The 21515-nt window shown below is 38.5% G+C and overlaps 2 protein-coding genes across 3 annotated transcripts; one reads left to right on the forward strand and one right to left on the reverse strand.

Moving 5' to 3' along the window:
• The first annotated feature begins 662 nt into the window (after positions 1 to 662).
• On the forward strand, positions 663 to 11522 carry LOC111661534 (macoilin-1). The gene is made up of 11 exons (XM_023415146.2): positions 663 to 891; positions 2443 to 2584; positions 2685 to 2811; positions 3045 to 3168; positions 3542 to 3720; positions 4717 to 5191; positions 5291 to 5449; positions 6433 to 6603; positions 7282 to 7408; positions 8184 to 8358; positions 8931 to 11522. Exons 1-11 carry the CDS (start codon positions 815 to 817, stop codon positions 9119 to 9121), a joined length of 1947 nt encoding a protein of 648 aa, XP_023270914.1. The 5' UTR covers positions 663 to 814; the 3' UTR covers positions 9122 to 11522.
• A 725-nt stretch (positions 11523 to 12247) lies between these two features.
• nrbp1 (nuclear receptor binding protein 1) lies at positions 12248 to 21418 on the reverse strand. 2 transcript variants are annotated; one of them, XM_087176298.1, is made up of 18 exons: positions 20844 to 21418; positions 20309 to 20564; positions 20092 to 20214; positions 18813 to 18914; positions 18614 to 18703; positions 18409 to 18449; positions 18063 to 18157; positions 17656 to 17739; positions 17504 to 17562; positions 17042 to 17140; positions 16805 to 16937; positions 16324 to 16414; positions 15957 to 16007; positions 15442 to 15577; positions 14927 to 14980; positions 14764 to 14827; positions 14140 to 14195; positions 12248 to 14006 (listed from the first exon to the last, which is right to left on the reverse strand). In XM_087176298.1, exons 2-18 carry the CDS (start codon positions 20537 to 20539, stop codon positions 13911 to 13913), a joined length of 1605 nt encoding a protein of 534 aa, XP_087032424.1. In that variant the 5' UTR covers positions 20540 to 20564; positions 20844 to 21418; the 3' UTR covers positions 12248 to 13910. The 2 variants fall into 2 exon arrangements, with proteins under 2 accessions (XP_087032424.1, XP_023270864.1); XM_023415096.2 differs by having other exon boundaries at positions 20309 to 20567.
• Between the last annotated feature and the right edge of the window lie 97 nt (positions 21419 to 21515).

Genomic DNA, 21515 nt, shown 5'->3' on the forward strand with positions numbered 1-21515 from the left:
ACACAAAGACATGCAAATTGACCATAAATGAGCACAAAACAACCTATAACAGACACAAAATAACCAGAGACACAAAACGACCACAAAGAGATGCAAAAAGACTACAAAAAGACACAAAACATCTAATAAGACATGCCTCAGCATTGAATCAGTGTCAGCCATGATTGAAAATGTATTCAACATTGAACATCATGATAGAATATATACAATATTATTATATATATAACAATGCATATTTTCAGAATACTAGGTGCGTTCAGACATAAAACAAGCTAATTTGTGAATTGTGTATTTTTAATATGTTCCTACCACCCCTGTTTTCCATGTTGCAACTGTCCCCAGGGTTACAACATCTGAGTTCTTCTATTCAAATAAAAATTGTAAATGATATGTCATATAATTTTTTAATGATATGGGTAATACTTTTAATATATAAAAGTTTAGTTTATTTGGTACAAATAGTCTTTGAGTAACTGAGAGAAATGCAATACTGTTGGCACTATTGATTGATCAATACAACAGATTTAGTGCAGTGACCACAGTATGTTGGTCTGCTCCCCTCCTGCGATGACAACTTGTAGGTACAACCTCTACTGCGCATGCGCAGAGCCGTTAGTCGCCTGTATTTGTTCCCAGACATCATCATCATCATCACAGGTTGAACTGAGCATCTTCTCCCACAAAGAGGCATCTCTCTCTCTGTCTTGTTATTTATTTATTTATTTATTTATTTGTGCTCTGTTTCTTTTTCTTTCCTCGCTGCCGCTGCTGCTGCGGTGTCAAACAACAGCACGGAGGGAGTAGAAGCCATAAGATGAAGAAACGCTATGTGGACGCGAGCAGGCTACGGAAAATGAAAAAACTGAAAATAACGGAGAAGCTGTCTGAGAGGTAGCTAGCGCCGCGAGCCGCGTAGCCTGCCTGGCGGAGGCTGCTTTTGTTGTGGTCTTTGTGTGTGAAATTTCATCCCGCTCACCTGTCTGCCTCACATCCCATCGCTTCATCCCTGTCTGCCGTTTTTTTTTTTTTTTATATCAACCACTCTGGGGGTTTTCATAGGCGTCAACACAGCTGAAGCGTAGAAATGTTTGTGCCGAGTTACTTCAGCCTACATTGTTTACAGAAAAACAGGAATAAGCAGCTGTGTGCAAGTTAACATCGGCCTGCTTCCCCTCCATTCACTGTCTCCTGTGTTTTCTGTACGAACCAGACGCACGATTAATACATAATGCGAGATATTAACAACTGTATTTTCATACCAGACTAAAGGAAAGCGGCTAATTTTGCACATAAAAACATAATTTGAAAGCGTCTAGACAGAGTCGAGACAAGAAAAGACTCAGGAGGAAGAAACCACTTGTTTTAATGGTGCATTGTTTCACATAAAAGAGAAAGAGACCAAAAAAAAAATCAAAGCTATGTCATTTATTTGGAAAATAAATGTAAACATGTCTTATTTGAATACATTTTACTTGAATTTGCAAGAGGTCAAATATAAAAATTTTTGCTCCTTTTGTTGTGAAATAGCTTGCCTGTTTGAAAGCTACTGTAAAAATGCCTTTTACATTATATAAGGCAAATTTGAACTTGTATCATGAATTTAAGATGCTGTTTTCCTCCCTTTTTCCTCCTCCTTTCTCTTAAATATGGAGTATTGCTTTTTGTTGTTGTGGAATAACTTTTAATGTTTTGCAGTTATATTAAAAATCAATTTGTGGAGGAATAATTTTAATATTTTGCTGTTTAAAATACCACTGGGATAAGTTAAAATGCTCTTTTGATGACATTATAAGGCGAATTTGAACTTGTAATAGGGATTTTAAGATGCCATGGTGCTTCCTCTCTGTCCCACCTCATTCTCTCAGATTAAATACTTTTATCAATAATAAAATAATTGTGTAATAAGTATTTGCTAGCTGTAATAAAAATGCCTGTAAGAAAGATTCAAAATAAAACCCCCTCTATCAGTATTGTCAAAAGGCATATTTGAGCTTGGATGTGTCATAGGATGCTGTGGTGCTCCCTCTCTCCCCCAGATGAAATATTGCCATGGTTACCAAACAAAGAAGGGGCGATGTGATAGCAGCCTATGGACGAGCAGAACAAAGGAGGAAACCACAGCTCCTGTTTGGCTCGTGATCGCCTAATAAAACGAATGAGGGAACAGTCATTGTTCTTTACTGCCGTACTGACTACATTTTTAAGATGCAGCTGGTCAATTAGGGTTTAGCACTGTGTATCCGATCTGTAGTGTTTTATTGGCTTATGTGTGTGTTTAGAGCCTCGGCTTAAGAGGCTTTCGTGTGTCTGTAATGTCTTTATTTACTCCAATCAGAGTCTAGACTACACATTTGTTTCACATCTGTCCAAACTGAATTGCTGATATTTGACATTTAAAAGCCACATTAATGGACTTTTTGTAATTTCTCTTTGTTTCTCCAGTGCGTACACCTTCCTGAAGTTTATGATGATGTGGACACTGGTGTTGCTGGCAGATTTCATCCTTGAATTCAGACTGGAGTACCTGTGGCCATGCTGGCTCTTCTTCGGGAGTGTATACACCACTTTCCACTGCCACGGGCTGGTGAGAATCCCCACTGTGCGATTTTATTTTGTGTGCAGTACGCCAGATGAAGATCATTTCCAATGCATTTAACTAAATGAATGTTTTCTTTTGTTTGCAGGTTATTTGTATTGTTTTTGTTTGTGCTGCCTTCACTCTTGATATCTTTTGTTTGATTTTTGTTCCTTTGCACTGGCTCTTCTTTGTGGCGAGCACCTATGTATTATTCAATTACATATGGCACACAGGTGAGTATGTGGATTGTTTGTTTTGTGTTTTTGTTTCTTTTTTTCCCCACATCTATGACAGAATATGTTTAACATTACCGCTCATAATAATGAAGTTTTGCTTGTAATGGATATGCTGCATTTTAGTGAGCTACTACAAATATAATTTAATCAGCAAAGATTTCTTTGAATAATATTACAGTAGACTCTTTCTCCCTCTGTTCACGTCTGATTATTTCACATTTCTTTCGCAGAGAAGGGCATCTGTATATCGACAGTTACCCTGTGGATTCTGCTTGTCTACACAGAGGCTTCACTTCGACTCAAAGACCTTAAAACTTCTCATGCCAACCTCTCTCATCTTTTTGCTGCACACTGGTAATGTTGATGTGTTCAAAATCTCCCAGTATCCCTTTAGCAAGAGGAAAACTTATTCTCTAAATTAAGAATTCTTGCAGGGAAATAAATTGAACTGTCATAAAAAACATTTGTATTAAACTTTTATGAATCCCCTTGTGAAATCATGAATCAACCATCAAGATGTTTGTGTACCATAGATTACAAGAGTAAATTCACTTTTATGCTTCTCTAAAGACCAATCAAGTATGATTTGAAATATTTAGAATATGCATATATTTATTAATAGAGTAACCATTAATAATAGAAATATGTCAGCCAAGATGCTTGTATCTTTATAATGTGGCACTCATATTCTAACCCTCTCTCTCTTTCCGTCTGTGTTCACATTCAGTATTGGATATCCTGTAGTATATTTGGGGTTTGATGCCACCTGCTACTTCACCAACATCTTTAAACTGCGCATACAGAAAGCTGTGCAGAGTGAGAACGACTTCCACATGCACCTCCTGCAGCACTCGCTCCCTCCAGGCCTGCAGGTTTTCCCCAAGACTGGCACAGATGGCAGCAGCAGTAAGTCTGTGCATCTGCGCCTCCCATTCATTTACACTTCAACCACCACGCTCCCTGTTTCTCATTTCTTTTCATCTCAGTAACACCATGAAGGAATTTCTTCAGGTTTGGCACAAATGTTCACTTAGACTCAAAGATGAATTGGTGAGAATATGGTGGTCGAAGGTCAAGATAACTGTGACCTCAAAAATACGTTTCTGGCCAAATAACTCAAGAATTCATATGTTAATTATGAGAAAATAAACTTGATACATTTTATGAAAGTCCTTCAAAGTCTTGACTACATATATTAGTCTGGACACACATGGATGTAAACTGCAACTGGACTGGGTGACTGACGGATGATATTGATATGAAAATCGCTATTACTTTAGTGCATCAATTACATCCTCTAGATTTTCTACAGCTCTGATTTTCTACAGCTCACCCATTAGTATACAAGTTAATTTGCAAACTCTTCATACAACAAGACCAAAGAGGATCCCTGCAGAGATTTAGAGAATATTTAAAGGGGAAAGAATCATGTTGAATAAGGGAATTCACTAGTGTTTTGGGAGGTTTGTCCAGATGAAAAAGATGACAGCTGAGCTGAAGAGAAAGCAAATACACAACAGTTTCCTACAAGGGGGGACTGCTTCTCATTTTCATACTTTCTTATACATTGTTCTTTGGTATAAATACTGCAGCTAAATCTCTAAAACACCTAAATGCAACAAACTGAACTCCCTCTACCGTTGCTCATACAAAAGGCAGCAGAGTGTAAATGTTGTTCAACCTATTGTGTTGTACATTTTCAAATCCCAGGTGCAGAATTCAGTTTAGATCTTTACTGTTCTCTAAGACAATAATTTTTGCAGCATAAAAACACAACAGCATAAACACAATAAAAACACAATAAGATTATTGAAGAAAAGAAGAAAAGGGCTGGTACTAGACATGCCATTCAATGATGGCATTAACCTTTTCTTTTTTGTTTGTTTCTGTCTGTTTTTGCAGACTCGAAATGGAAGATAAAGCCAGAGTCAAGTCAGTATCAGTGTCAGAACGGTGCTGTAGTGACCAATGACGAGGTACACACTGTGGATTGCCTCCAGATCTGCAGCGAGGAGAGAGCAACAGAGAAGGGAACGCAGGAGGTGAAGTCGACTGAATCAAACCGACGGCCATCATCATCATCATCCAAACACAGTGTCAGTGAGTCCAGAGATTTGCTCCACAGTGGGGCAGGAGGACCAGAATCCTCTACATCCCCAGATAATCTACCTCAAGAGGAGCAGGGAAGCAAAGCCACACGGGCAGCTAAAAGCTCCTCGCCGAAAGCTCGCAGGGGCAGCACAAACACGCCTTCACCACCTGCAGCGAGGACTGAGAAGAAACAGAGATCCAGCTCAAAAACAGTCAGCCCCAACCGGGATGTGACAGACAAGAATACCACAGCAGCCCAGAATTACCACGCCGAACAGATGAGCAAGTAAGTCACAAATAATTCAGTTCAGCCGAGTTTGAAATTAGTCATGCGATGTTGAAATCGGTGCCAAAAAAAATCACATCTTTCTTTTCTATATTTCAGGCTGGAGCAGGAGCTGAGGAGGCTGAAGGGTGAGCTGCAGGCGACCAGGCAGAGCGAGCAGGAGCTTCGAAGTCACGTCTGCAACTTAACAAACAGCGAGAGGAGCCTGAGACCAGAGGTTTCCCTGCTCAGACAGTCCAACATGCTGCTCCAGAGCAAGTGAGTGATGCACCGAACCCACAGGGGAAAGCTTGTCTCTGGCTCCTTCTGTGGGCTGTTTGACACGTTGCATCAGTCTATAAATGAAAACTAAGACAGGGATGTATGCAAGCAGAAACGGGGCTAGGATTAGCAGGAGGCATGCAAACAGCATTTTGGGTTCACAGTTACTTGACAGATTTTTTTTATCCTCTACCAGAGCAGGGCACCAATTAATATCACATCATATTTCATATTCAACTATTGTGGCTTAAAGTTGTTGTCCTTAATTCTCAAACTACCTGAATATTACTGAAATCTAAAGTCTTATCTGGTAATACAATTTTTTGAATAATTTATTTGAATATTTCGGTGTACTGTAATGAACATGGATTACAGTTTTGATTATGTTATTCTGAATACAATTATTTTAACTAACCATGGTAATTGTTTCATAGTTATCACAATATTAACACTCACTCTCACCAATTTTCTTTGACTGTGCATTTTTTTTTAGCACAAACGGCGAATACAAGGCGTTGTTTTCCTGAGTTCAGACATTTTCTTTAAGCATATGTTCTGTTTCTCTTATTGACACAGTTTTATCTTAAAAAAAAAAAAAAAAAAAGACTACACTAAGTTGCAAAAATCATGCTGAAAAAAACTGACTTTATAATTTAGTCCATCCAATTACAGATGAACTCTCGACACATTTCCTACATCAAAGCCACATCCACCAGCCAGAGGCTTTAAATCTTTTTGAGATGAGCATGTTATGCACAGTTTGGATCAGTGCCACCAGTTCCGATAAGACATGCTCCAGTTTTTAAAGCAAGGTGCTTTCCAGTGATTCAGCAACTACAAGGATGATGAGAGACATTTCAAGATGTGCTGAAGTTAATCTCAAACAAGTCTATTTGGATGTGGTGGTAACCCACTTATTCCTTTATTTAATGCTGGTAGTTTTGACCTTATTTAAAGTGAGGTTAATGTTTCTCCTTCAGGATTCTGTGTTTGACTAAAACCAAGCAGCGCGACAAACAGACCAGTGTGATGCTGGAGAAGAAGACCAGAGCAGAGACGGAGGCCAGACTCTCTGCTGAGAAACAGTTGGCTGAACTTCTGGCTCAGAAACTGGAGGAGGCAGCCAGCACAGCACGGAGCCTATCAAACAGGTAAATCACACCTTTAAATTCCCTGCTATTGAAGTGGCTCAGTGCATGAAAAGTAAAGCTGGATCTGCATCTTATTTGCTACTGAATAAAAATTTAATTCTGCTGTGACTATATAGCCAAACATTTGAAGAAATGTTCAAATTATGCTCAATTTGCTTTCTTGCAAAGAGTTAGACATGGAGATTTGTACCACATTGATGTCTGTGTGTTCGATATGTAGCTACAGCTGGCAGCTGGTTAGCTTAGCTTAGCATAAAGACTGGAAACAGGGGGAAACAGTTGGCCTGGTTCTGGAGACACTTTGGTTTTTGTTTGATTTAAACAAACAAGATGTTAATTTGTGAGCTTTAGATGTGCTTGTAGGCAGAGCCAGGCTAGCTGTTTCCCACTGCTTCCAGACTTTATGCTAAACCAAGCTAACTGGCTGCTGGATGTAGCTTCATATTAAACGTATAGATATGTGAGTGGTGTAAGTCTTCTCATTGAACTCTCAGCCAAAAAAAAGCCACTCAAACATTTTCCTTAGATTTTTTCATTACATGTATAGAATATAAAACATAAGGCCAATGTAAATACAAATGAAATGCCATGTTTCTTTCTGTGTGATCTGGTCTTCATTTCAAATGGAACCCCTCTCTTACTGCTCAAAACTGTTATTTTCTCCATCTCCTACACCAGGCAGGAACACTCTGAAACCCAAATGTTAAGGAAAAGAGTTAAAGATCTAGAGACAGAGTACAAACAACTACAGCTGGAGTATCAAGTGAAAGAGAGTCGGGTGGTAGATCTAGAGAGTGATGTTGAGGTATCTTTTTCCTCTGTTTGGGAATGAACTTGTGAGTGTCTGTGAGTCTCAAGTGGTCCAGTACTCAGTTGTCTTCAGTTTGGTCATGTAGTCATGTAGTAGTTTGGCTGTTTGAGTTGTTGTTTCTGATTTTTTTTTTTTATGTGTGTGATTCTTTGTGTTTGTAAAATTTTATTAGAAAACTGAATAGTTTTTGGAGAAATTAAGTATTTTTTTTTACTTTTATTTTGGCCTGCAGTTAACATATTTAACTTTGTCATCACATCAGTATTATTTGGTTGTTTTTGTCTGACATCAGGTGTGTGCATTGTTGTACTGTGTGATTTAATTTTAGTGGCATACTCTCCATGAAGCATGCTGAAACAAAAGCCAGGTCTTTCAGAAAAAAAAACCCCCAAAAAACATTGCATAGTTACTGAGTGCAGGCCAATAAAAGAAAATGTTAAAAGTTAATGTTAACACAGAAAGAATCATCCCTCAAAATATCTTGCTAATAATGTGCAGCTTTTGTGTTTTTTTGAATGGCTGGCCAGCTCATTATCATTGTGTGAAAATTGTTTTGTCTGTAGTCATTGGTTCCCTAAGTGAAAGAAACTAAACCCATTTCCAAAATAGTTCAAGTAAGAAATTGGAAAAATTGACTGAAATCTAAAAGCTGCAAAAAATACTTAGGAAACCAAAACACTGACTCCCTTAGGTGGTCACCACAGGAGGTAAAAACTGCCATTTTCAAGTTTTACACTTGTTCTCACTCTTGATTTGTTCTTGGACTCAGGCTTTGGGAAAGTACCGCTGTGTGGAGAAAGAGACGGACATGCTGCTGTCCACTCTGTCAGCCATGCAGGAGAAAGCTCAGCATCTGGAGTACAACCTGAGCGCTGAGACTCGCATCAAACTGGACCTGTTCTCTGCTCTGGGAGACGCCCGCAGACAGCTGGAAATCGCTCAAGGTTCACACGCTTTGTCTTAACATAATATTACTTTTGCAACTTAATTTTAAAATCTTGCACATACTTAGTACTTTTGATCACTCTACTTACCTATCTGCCCACCTCTACTTGGCAGTATACTGTGGTCATGTCTGTTTGTCCTGTTAGGAAATCTAAGAATCAGATTGGAATTAAATTTGAAGAACACAAATCTAGGGCCAGAAGCACCACCAAGTGGTCTTAAAGCAGTTTCTTAAATTTTGGCTCAACTCCTCAACATTCAAGTGTTTTTTCACCAATTCTACTAAAACAGTTCCCCAGCCAAGGTAATGATATATTTAGATGAAAAACATAGTTATTAATCTGTTTTTTTAATATTCCAATTATTATTTAGCAGCTTTTATGAATAATTTATTTCTCTTTCTGTTCCTCTGATTCATAGATTTCACCTATTGATTAACAGTCTTGCAGGGGACTTTAACAGTTGAGACGCCTGTATATGAGGGTGTTTTTTTTACATTTGGGGAAACTTGGAGGCAAGATACACAATATTATGAATTGGTGCAAATCAAATACATTTGTCTATCCTACAGATAAAGTGATGAAGCAGGACCGGGAGATAAGTGAGATGAAGCAGAAGATTGCGGAGGTGATGGCCGTCAGCCCCGGTGTTTCCTACATGGCACCTCGGCCTCCGGTGCCACAGTATCTCACCAAGTTACTCAACTCTGAGCGCTACATGCTGAATCCACGAGCACTGATGTACCAGTGTCTGAAGAAATAAAGGATGCCAGATCGTCAGACCTCCTCGTCAGACCCACCCATCCTAAAGCATGAGAGGGAGGGGTTTTATGGATTTTATTACAGAGCTAAATGACACCACAAAGTCATCTACTTCTTGCCATGGGTGGAACCAGAACGAGTCTCCAAAGGTTGAATGCCTGCAGCTGCACTGATGGTGCTAAGTTGACATGGTTCTGTATATTTCATGTTTCCTCCCACAGGGAAGGTTGAAGAGTTTCACTCCAAAATTATTTATCTGATATGCAGAGCTGCTGTAGGCACAAGTTTTATTTGAAGATAGACCCGTCCTAACAGTGTAAACCATCTAATTGGGATGCAGCAGAAAAAGCACATCTCTAATAGTTTAAACATTAGAGGTTTTTGGTGCTTTTTACACAAGAGACAAGTGAATAAATTAAGTGTTTCCTAAACAGCTGTAAATGTTTTGACCGAAAAGCTGGATCCATGTCACAGATTTCTGGTTATTTAAGTTCAAAATCTGCAAGTAGATAAATCTCACTGCCCTACAGACCCACTAACAAGTCACCTACTGCAGCTTAAAAGACCTGAAGACAACTCTGTACGACGTGGTTCCTAGCATGAAAGTAAAATTAACCATTCAATGTTATTCAAATCTTATTCTAAGTATTATTATTCTTATAATTCTTATTATTATACAAATTAGTGAGATTTCAAGAAATATTATCACCTTTGTTTTTTTAAAAGTATTATTGAAGAATTATCTTGATCTGCAGTGATACTGATAAAATCTTTCAAAATAACATGGTCAAATTTTAGCTGATTCCTGAGTCAAATGATTTTTGGTACTTATTAGAAGAAAATGATCTAATATGCCTTTTTACTTGTCATAATGGGAAGAGGACAGGCATTATTAATAACATGAATGATGGCTCTGTTCTGTTCAAGTGTCCCAGTAAGCTTTGACAGAGTGACAGTGAGCCAGCATGCACGATACCAGGACCCTGAAACTGGAGCAGCTAAATAGAATTCAGTCATTATTAATTACACGTCTGCTTTTCCTACTGTGACATGTCAAAATGTCTTCTGTGGAAAAAAGGCTTATTAATTAAAATGTATGTTCTTAAGTGTTTAGGATTTCAAGCTGCAACAGTTAGATGTGAAAACTGTGGACCATATCTCAGTTCATGTCATACTCTAGTATGATTATAGAGAAATGATATTATAATAATTAATTATGTCCTAGCCCTAGTTAGTTCTGTTTATGGACTTCCATTTAATTTAAAATTTAAAGTACACCTTGATTTGATAAAATTGAAATATACTACAGACAAGTCTCTTAAAGCATAAATCAAATTATTATCTGACAATATTAGCATATTCTATTTTTTTTAAGTATGCAACAGGATGTTATTGTCGGTGCCTGTAAATACAGGATTAAAATTATTTGAATTGTGCTGAAATTCAGACAAAAGTCATGGGTTCATTAAAAAAAAACACTTTTTAAATCTAAATTATACCGTTTTTTGGAATGAGACCCTTCAGAGTTGGAATATTTCTATTTAAGAGGTGCCATCTTGTTCTGAAATTTCTAGACTGCTCTGTGGAAGTTTCCTGAGGACAGTAAGTGATGCGAGTGACCTGATGATGTTGAGGAGATGCAGTAAAAGGAGCTCACTGTGAGCGGTGGTTATCTCTGCTTGTTTCCACTGACAGCTAATAACTACATTTTAATGCGTGGCAGCTCTCTGCTTCACAGTGGCAAACTCTGAGAAGAGAGAGAGTGTGAAAAAGTGAAGTGACTGGTTGCCACTTTGGTTGGTTGGCCAGAATTCGACTTTGTCCATGACTTAAAGTGGAGTTGTGAATAACAAGGAATGGTGTTGGCCAAACATGGTTCATGAATTTAATTACTGTGCCTATATACATTACTTTCAAACTGGGAAGTAAAACACAAATTTAATGTGAAAGAGTAATGTGTTTGAATTGAAGTGCTATGTACTGTTTTTGTAGTTTATTGTTTCGTTTTTTTTTTTTTTTTTTTACTCAATGTACAGAATTGACAATACCCACGTCGCTGAAAAACACTCATTGGATGTCACCATTTTGGTAGCTTTTTATTTAGGGTGTGTTTCTAGGGCGTTTTATATGAAAAATATTTTTTAAGTCTCGCTGTACTTTTATTATACTGCTGTAATTTTGTACGGCAATGTGTTTGTCAGCATGAAATGTGTTTTATTCAACTGTTATTTGAGCACACATTGTGACTTTAAGTATGTACATGAATATACTTGTACAAGGGCTACAGTTTTTTTTTTAAATTTTGAACAAATTGTTAATTCAGACAGTGATGCTCTGAGGATAGAGATCACGCTCCTGATACACCAGGATGGGTTTTTGTATAAATGATTTAAATAAGTGAATTTTGTTCGATTTATGTGTCCGTGTGTGTACATTATTTAAGTTAAAATGTAAGACTCAGTTGCAACTTAATTTTCTAATCCTTATGACATAACTACACCAAGATGTACCTACTGCAAAGGAACTACAATATGAATCCACAGTGAAATTGACCTTTGGGATTTACAATGTCATCACTTCATAATTTTATCATATTAGACATTTGTGTTAAATTGAGTCATAATTAGAAAAGAAAATTAATTCTTGAGTTATGGCCAAAAATTAGTTTTGTGGGGTCATAAAATTGAGTGAAATTAATACAATTACATTTACTCAAATTTAATGAAATAAAGACAAATTAACTCAAATAGATAAAATCTACTCAGTTTACTGAATTAAATTACATTGAGTCAAAATACTTACTTAATTTCTTAAAAAATGTTTTTTTAAATATTTTACAATTTTTTACATTAATGCAAATTACATGAAATTAACTTTTAAATTATTTACTTTATGTATTCATAAACTAATAAAATTTACTCAAGTTCAAATATATTGAATCAAATTAAATAAATAAAATTGAATTAAATTTATACAATTAAATTAGGAGGGATAGGTGTTTTTTGTCAATCTTTTGCACAAAGGTGTGCATGTCAACAAATGCTACGTAAGGTAACCTTGATCACAGCCATCCTCAAAAGTGCTTCAGAGGCACAGTTCAAACACAAGATGACACCAAGCAATGCCATTAAGTGCTGATAGTGTAATTTTTTATTTCAGGAGGTGAAAAAAGGGGGTAAATGCGTAGCAGAAACAGACCAGTGTCCAGCATACAGTGTACAAGACGGTTACAAGCATGCCAGGCAGTTCCACACTTGTATCGCGCAGTATCTACAGACCCTAACAGAAGGTAGTCATAGCATAGAGTAGGCAAGACTTGATCACTGACTTCAGTTTTAATGACGCCATTTCCAATCATCTATCTTCCTCCTGTTGGTGTGAAGAAGCCAGAGGCCACAGGACATTTCCAACAGGATGTAAAAGTGTACAGTAGTGCAAACCAGCAGAGAGATCCTCAAACATTTAACAGATAAGATTGGTCAGAGGCAATAACTGAATTTCTAAGTGGCGAGGGCACATTTTTAGCTATGGTGTCACACAATGCCTCAGCCATGAAGGAAAACAAATGCTTCAGAGACGAAATCTAAATGTTGACGGGCTTAAGCTGACAAAACACTATTTGCATGATAAATTACTTGAATCTATCACCATTGATTTAAAAAATAAAAACTGAAACAACTCCAGAAGCAAGCTTGTTGCATGCATCAGTTTCCATTTAGACATAGAAAAGCACACATGCAATCACCAAACCTGTTGACAAACACCCGTCAAACCGTGTGCTCAAATGCCAAAGCATCTTCACATTGATCTAAACCAACCTCTACGTTGTAAAGTGCCACCTAAAGACAACTTATTGACCAAGCCCTAATCGGTAAGTGCTGCGATGGGCTACTTGAAAACAGAAGCTAGCAATAGTTGGACCACAGTCGACACCCCTTTTCATAGAAAATAACAGCATGGTTTAAAGAAGAGAGCGAGGAGAAGGAGAGCAAGTAAAAGTATACATTCAAACAACCACCGGCCTTAGTGCTGGAAGTGAAGTACAGTACACACTCAAGAAAAGATACACAAATAAATAGTTAGATTTTTAATATTTTATCGGTAGCTCTTCAGATTGTGTTGCAGCTGCGTGTTTCATGACTATGTTGATATAATTACAGAATTTTGAAGTGACGTTGCATCTGTTGTATTACGAGCTCAATGCATTTGAGAGTCTTCAAAAACTGATACAAGGTAGGAAGATGCCTCACTCACTGCTCAAGAGAAAATTTAAAAGGACCACACAACCAGACTTAACCTTACAACACCATAATACATACACTTCAGTATGCCGGGACAAAGATTTTTTTTTCATACAGACAACTATCAAACAATTTTACGTAAAAATGTTTAAAATACACTTTTAATACTGACTTAAGGAAAATACTGCTGTTATCCAGTTTTATTTTGCTTACCTCCACTTACAACTGGAAGAAATAAGCCAAAAAGTGGAAACATTTGTATTTTCCTTTAAGTTGCAACTAGGATTTCCTCTTTTAAAAGAGAAGCAGATGGCTGTATTGGGTGGGAGGGAAAAAAAAAAAAGAAAAAAAAAAAGATAGAAAGCCAACAACCACTTAGTGGCAGCTTTTCCCACCAGAAGATACAAGGACAGGCTTCAGGATCTGCAATCAGACCAAGGCTTCCTCCCCTGTCCTCGCAAAGCTTTCCTGCAACTCAGAGGTGAAGCAAAAAGCTAGTCCTGTTGTAGAGGACGAGGAGGGCTGAAAGAAGGCCTGACAAGTCCTCTGCTACGAGGAAACGGTCACCGGATTGAGAGAACCATTCCGGCTGTAGAACTTGGAGAAGGCCTCTTCAAGAACAGATGCAAGTCGTGGCTGATCACCCTGAAATGGAGACACAGCAGGGTCAAAAAAAATGATCTTTTCCTGTTAAACGCTGAAGCTAGAGTGTTGTGGTTATACTAAAAATAGCATGAGTGTTGAGGTTTTGGGGGAGTCATGGTGATGAACAACGAACCTCACTGATAAATCCCAGCTGAACAAGCTCCACAGCCAGCTCCTGTACGTTCTCATCTGGACCAAAGTACAGAACAGTCAGAACACATAGTGGCTAATGAGGTGTTAAAATACCTTAATTGTTAAGATGTCACTCATTTGTCAAAACAACATCATGTCAGTGTTATAAACTAAAAAAATAAGGGATGCCACGATCACGATTTTTGCTGCCAATAGCAATAATGCCGATCTATTGATCACGTATTTTTAATGAAAATTGCCGATTATGATCAGTGGCCAATCAATCAGGGCATCTCTACAAAAAAAAAAAAAAGTGCTTTTAAAGGATTTCAGTTTGTCACTTAAATGATTAAAATGTACAAAGTTGGACTGCCAGGAAAGGTTTTGATAAACAGCTTCCCATATTGTGTATATGATCTACCAGCACCCACACAGAACACACCAGAACACACTAAATGTAAACAAAAGTCTGGTTTCAATGAAACCTGCAGAGTGTACATATGACACCGCACAGTACAGAACAGTGACAATGTTCATGTTGGTTACATGTAACAACTGCAAATGTGTGCACACGCCAAGTATGTTAATAACTATTAAGTGATCTTATACAAACAGAGATACTCACTTGGTAACAAATCACAGCTCAAGTGCCTGTTCAATTTATCCTCAAGTTTCAACAGCAAGGTCAGCTAAAAAGAGAATAAAAGAAGTCATTTATTGCACTATGACTCCTATGATACCTCCCTTAAAGTAGAAAGATTACTTTATCGCTCATCAGACAGACTTACATGATGCTTGGCGCCCTCATCAACAGGCTCAATATTACACTGCATCTGAAGGACCTGGGAAACACCAAAAGTACCAGCTTAGTATTTGGCACATGAGCATGCAGAAGCTGACTGGAGAAGGCTTTTAATTAAGCGCTAAATTCAAATCCTAAAATCCAATCAGTGTTCTTAGTTTTAGGAATGTTTTGGTATTTTATTCTACATTTAGAGCACGACTTGTTTTGACGCACACAAGGAGAAACTTGAGGTCACCCACTCTGTTCAGCATTCTTCCATTTCCAGAATTTCTAATCTGTAGTTTTCTTCTCCCTTTTATTCTCACCTTCTTTTCTTTGTTTCCAGGATTTAGATAGACTTTCAAATATCTGATCTAGTGGACTTGTATGATTAAGTTTTTGCACCAATTTCATTTTTCACTCAAAAAGAAAAGTGATAAAATTAAATTAAATCAAGTGTTTATGATTTGCTGCAATTTAATTTCATTCCTACATCTGTAATTCAGATTCAGTTCTTACCTTCCTGGTCTCGAGCTCTGCAGGTTCAGGGGTGGGGGTTTTGACTGAGGGGGGCACTATGGGTGACTTCACCGCCTCCTGCTGAGGCTGTTGTGGACATGGAATCCCGAATGCAGTCAGGGGATAGATCCCATTCCTGATTCACCAAAGAGAAAATAAAAATGCACAATTTCAACTTGGGACATCGAGTCTCTTTCCTTCCAATGTGGCAACTACAAATTATTTCATGTGAAGTTGTAACCTGAACATTGGAGGGTATTTTAACTTTTAAAGAGGTTTTTCTGAGCCTTAATATATATCATGTGCATTCCATACAACAATTCACATCACTGACTTTGCACATGTTGATCCCGATCAATACAACAGCAATTTCAAAGTTTTGTGCTCAATCACTTGTTTCAGTTGCGGGTGAGAAGCTCTCATTTTACTTTCCCCACCTAATTTTGATCTGAAATCTCCAAATCACAAGCCAATCTGTTTCCAAGTGCAGTATGTTCCCTTAATTGTTTTCTTACCTTACATCTTCCAGAAACTTGTCCAGTTCAAGGGCAGGGAACTGAGAGAGTCTGAAGCACAAGACAAACTCTTACTAATGCTGAACATTTAGTCAGTCAGGACCAAAGTGTCAGTAAATAAAAAATAAAATAATTTGTCCACTGTTTTTTTAAAACCTGAGTTACATGGACAAATTTTCATTTAACTCTAAACTCTAAAACAGTCACATAAGTTCAAAAACTGTAACATTATTCTAACTTGCATTAACTGTCACCTAAACTTTTACAACTACAAAAATTTCCTTTACTTCAAATTTTTTTCATCAAACAATTGCTGGTGTTTGATGTACTATGATACTGTTTGATATAATAAGATACTCAGACTTACTTCATCTGAACTCCATCCTTGGCCTCAACAATCACCAAGTTAGGATCCATGTTCTTTGTCATTTCCTCTAAAGCATTTTCTGGAATCATATCTACAGGTAAACAAACAACACTTCAATTAGACAAGAACATTCACCCATGATAAGTTTCTTTTTCCATTTTCCAAAACACACTTACAGATAGTTTTTGTGACTGTGTATGCTGGGTTTCTGGGGCTTTGTGCCCTATATGGTATGTGAAAGGCGGCCGGTTGGACACATCATCTGAGGCTGAGTAATGAAGTTCCAGCTTGTAAATGATGGTCTGTATATTTGGTGGCCTTGGATATGTTCAATAAGATTTGAAGCTGACATAAAAAAGGTCCAGGGTTTGAAAAATGATCTGTATCTGTATCGTCAAACCAAATAGACTAATTGCCAGTGTTCATACCGATAAAACAACATATATACAGTATGTGTGTTTGTGTGTGTATTTTCACTCACGCTGGTGGCTGACGATGCAGTGCGCAGCCAGCAGCTTCAGTAAGGGCACCTCAAACAAGGCCTGGTGAAACAACAGCTCCTTAGCTGTGGGTCGCTTACTGGGATCTACCTCCAGACACTTTTGGATAAATTCCTGAAATAGCGTGGGTTGGGGGGGGGGGACAAAACAAAAACTAGGTTGTGGATCTCTCTTCCAAACAGCTACAAGCTTGAAATACTTTGCTGTCCTCCACTCACCCGTTGCAACGGGTCCTCTAGGGACTGAATGGCACTGTTTATGGCTTCTTGGGACACATAAGACGAATCTCCATTACTCTGGATTTCCAACACAGCCATCTGAGGAAGTGATTGGACAAAAGAAAGGTGTAAATTAGAACTGATTCATAGACACAAACATAAAGTAGTAGCCACTCTCTTTTACATAACGCATTCTGAAGACATTGGTCATCATTTTACACGTCAATTTAAAATTATTCATCATTCAAAAAGTATTTCCCCACTTCCTTTCTTACAAAACAGAGATAACTGTCATTCTGATTTCTGTTTTTGTAACAGCTGGAAAAAGCTTTTAAAAAAACTGAATTTCCAAGTTAATAACAGCACGAAGCATGTCTAAAGCTGGGATGACTGACACGTTGGTTAAGAAAGCAGTCTTAAATTATGTCAGTATGTGATGTGTGATGAGTGATTTCCTCTCACCTCTAAGGCGCACATTCCAAAGGAATAGATATCCACGGCTGTGGTAACATTGGCAACAGCTGAAGGTAGACAAACACTGATCAGTATCACAGAAATACCACAGCACACCGCAGCTGTATCTCGAGACAAATGATACACTTGTACGATCTTACCTCCATATTCTGGAGCAAAAAAGTGAAGGCTTTTCTGCTCTTCCCGACAGGTTTTCACATGGTTGTTAATGGTATCTGGGGCAACTAAAATAGTGGGAAAAAAAGACTTAACAACACTAATACTAGATAGTAAGGCTAATATTACTGGTAAAAGGCAACAGCAGTATAGAAAAGAAATAAAAATTATTGATGAACGACATATAATACATATATTGTGTCACCCTGTGGGTTACAGGCTTTTATTTTTGGTTAGGGATTGTTATTTTGTATCATGTGATATGCGATTGTAGGTGGTGCTGTAATTTTTTTTGTCTGTATATATAGCCTGCTTTTTGTCCACATGGATATGTATCTAATGAATCTCTTACTGGTCCAAACATAACTCTTTAGTGATCTCTGAGTTCTACCTGAGCCGATCTTGATGAGGCCATTGTGCTGAATGAAGATGGTGTCACAGGTCAGGTTGCCATGGATGATGGGAGGTTCACAGGAGTGCAGGTAACTGGAGACAAGAGACGGAGGGTAATGTGGTTAAAAATGCTTACAAACCACTGACTGTAGCAGCTGGTGGTTTTCAAAATGTTTACCACATTCATTTTATCCAAACATAATTTCTGAAACTGCTCTGTAACACAGCTGATTATCTGAATTTGCAGGAAAAACCTTTCTAGGACTATGGATTGTGCAATACCTTATACCAGGATTACTTCATAAAAACTAAGTAGCTTACAAAAATTTTTTTTTTAGACTAACCTCAGAGCAGACAGAATCTGTGTGCACCAGCGCTTCCAGGCCTGTCAGAAAAGAAATGTGTTACCAGAAGTGAAAGTTCATGTAAAATAGGTTAAAAAGAGAAACAGGCTAAACAGGATAAATTAGCTGTTTCTGACTTGTCAGCATCATTTTGAAGGAACTGCATTTAAAAATCTGTTAGTGAGTTACAGCAGAGCTTTCACACCTTCTCATTCATGGTCTTGTGATTTTTCTTTGTCTTTTTCAAGAACTGCTTGAGACTTCCTGAAGACATGTATTCAGTGATGAAAATGACCTGAGACAAAGAAAAGCAATGAAAGAAGATGAGAACAAAAGGTCTTTATACTCTTCTTTACATGATTAGAAAAAGAAAATGAAGAAAATTTTTTTGGATGATTACCTACCCTCACTCTGTTCTCTTTAACATCCGTCCAATATTTGTGGAACTTCACAATGTTCAAGTGCTCCAGCTGGATCAAATTATCGAACACTGCTTTGACTTTTTCCTGCAGGAGGAAAAAAAAAACAGAGGAAATTACTCATTAATATATAATGCCTCACATTTTCAACTGTAACATATAACTATTAATAAAACTGGTGCAGTGACTAATACGTCTGTCTTAGTGGTGTCAAATTTATCAAACACAGATTCAATGCATTTGAAATTAAGTTGAACCATTAAACACAAGTGAGCTCACTGTGTTTTAACAACCTATTCGTTTTCATTGGCCTGGCCTTCTTTTGGTTCTTTAGTATGTTGACTAAGCTGTTGAAGAGATTGTCTAGTAAATGCAATTTCCACAGGTGTAAATGAGTGTCCATTAAAAGTATTTCTGGGTTAAGATCCATACAGACCATCAGCCATTTAACAAATAAGAAAATGTGTATTTAAAAACTGTCAGACAAGGTCAGACAGTCTATGAAAAAATGGTCAGTTAGCAATTCAAGCTACTACAGTTGTTTGATTATGTACCTCACCCAAGAACAGACTGAGTGGTTGCACAGAATTACACTTCAATTCTGAGTTTTTTAGGTTTTTGCCTTTATTTGACATTGGGGAGGGAGAGGTATGACACGCAAGTTCCCCTAGCTGGGAGTCAAACCATGGACATTGCATTAATGCAGTTAACCACTAGGCCACTGGGGCTCCCCAGTCCCTACATGCCATTTTGTAGTTTTTTTTTATTTCAAAAATAGGAAACAGACAGGATCTTCAATTGATACAATTTTACTGCGACCGAGATGACAGTGAAAAACTCAAAACCACTTCTGAAAGAAGCAAAACCACCGAGTTAAATGCCTGAAATTCCAAAACGTATGCGCAAGCAAGAGCCTCAAATACCACTGGTCTGCTTCCATCCTGCTGTTCAAATTTCTGAAAATTGTTTTTGCAACTACATAGGTACAGTTTGTACTTTGCTACCCTGCTGGCAGCAACAAGTCCAGCCACTTGCCTAAGGAGCTTAAAGTGAAAGGAGAAATGAAAACCTGCAGGCTTTCACATTGTTAGCAAGATCACAGCAAACAAAGCAACCTATCACACAAGAAAACAATGCTAAACACCATGTCGAGATATTTCATTCCTGGTAGATATAAATGCCCTCCTCTTGCTGACATCATCCTCACAATAGTGCTGCAGTGCTTCAAACATATCTGTCTACATCGGCCTAACCCTGTACCCACCTCTTGTAGTTTGAAATTCTTCCTTTCTGAGAACATGACCTCATTCCACACCACCTCAACTCCTTCCTCAGTGTCCATGGCCAAGTAAGCATTATCGATCCCAGGGACATTGCGCTGATTCACCTTGGGGAAGAAAACAAAATAATGCATCAGCTGTGATACACCTATACCCTAATAAAGATAAACCTGACTTCTTCTGCTGACATTATCCCCCTACCTCTTCTCTGCGCTTCTGCCAACGTCCACACGGGCTTTCCTCCAAAATCTCTGACTCATCCTCGCTCTCCTCTTCCTCATCCTCTGTGGCAGCAGTGGCTGGAGGCTGGGTCACCATGGACACAGGAGGAGACACCGATGACACTCCTTGACCCGTGGGTGCAGGTGCCATCGACTCAGGCTTCCCCTCCTGGACGATGTCCGGGGCCTGTTTGTTCTCTCCCTCAGACATCCTCTCAGTTGTCAGGCCCAGCAGCCTGCTGCATGATTCAGAAAAACCCAAACACAGCATCAGTATCACAGACCACACGCGCTGACTTGTTAACTGTTGATAAATACAAAACTTGGCAATTAGATCACATTTTAAACCTAGCTTGACAACTAAGATATGCACTTGGTAGCTGTAGCTGGCTAACACCGGTGCAGGAGAGGAGTAACTTTGCAAAAGAAGTTAGCTGAATTAGCACTCTACAGGAGAGGCCATTATAAACCGCAACACAAATATGAGTAAAAGTAGCACATATTGATGGACATACGTGATAGGACAGGAAATGTGACGATGCCAGCTCCAGTTTAACAGACTTCCACCGTGGCAGCCCGATCTCAGCTGGTTATTTATCTCCGCTGGCTGTAAATCTTCTCGGTTTCTCAGCGGAGTCGCAGCTAGCTCTGTGACGCTGCTAGCTCCTTGGCTACGGTACGTTACTAACTTCACAACACGGGACAACGGCGGAAACCACCGGCGACCATTTAACTAACGATGACGACTCACAATGAACCGTGGTTTTATTCACTTTAAATGTCTCCTGAGGTTTACCTGCTGGCCAGCTAACCAACTAGCTGGTTCGCTGTTAGGTAGCGACAGTTTTAGCAGCCCACCGCCCCTTGCTGCTTCTCAAGACTCCAGCTCCGTTAATGTGAGTAAACTCCACAAAACAGCAACATCCTAAACACGTTTACTGATGAATAACATAACTTCAGCTCACAGAAACTCGACTGGAGACACAAAGAGAGCTTAATGATGCCAATCACTTTATATCCGCGGACACAACGGCTGACTGACTTGGGAGCTAGGTTAACATGTAGCCACATATGATGGCGACAACTTACAGATGCACACTGCTCTCGGCAGAGTCAAAAATGGTTGCCAGATACGGTTTGTCCGATCCCCCTTCTGCAGTGTTCAACAACAACATTTCTGGTTCAAA

This window comes from Seriola lalandi, unplaced genomic scaffold (assembly GCF_002814215.2).
Source record: "Seriola lalandi dorsalis isolate HSWRI2012SDOR001 ecotype SW California unplaced genomic scaffold, Sedor1 jcf7180002054544, whole genome shotgun sequence".
Lineage (NCBI taxonomy): Eukaryota > Metazoa > Chordata > Actinopteri > Carangiformes > Carangidae > Seriola > Seriola lalandi.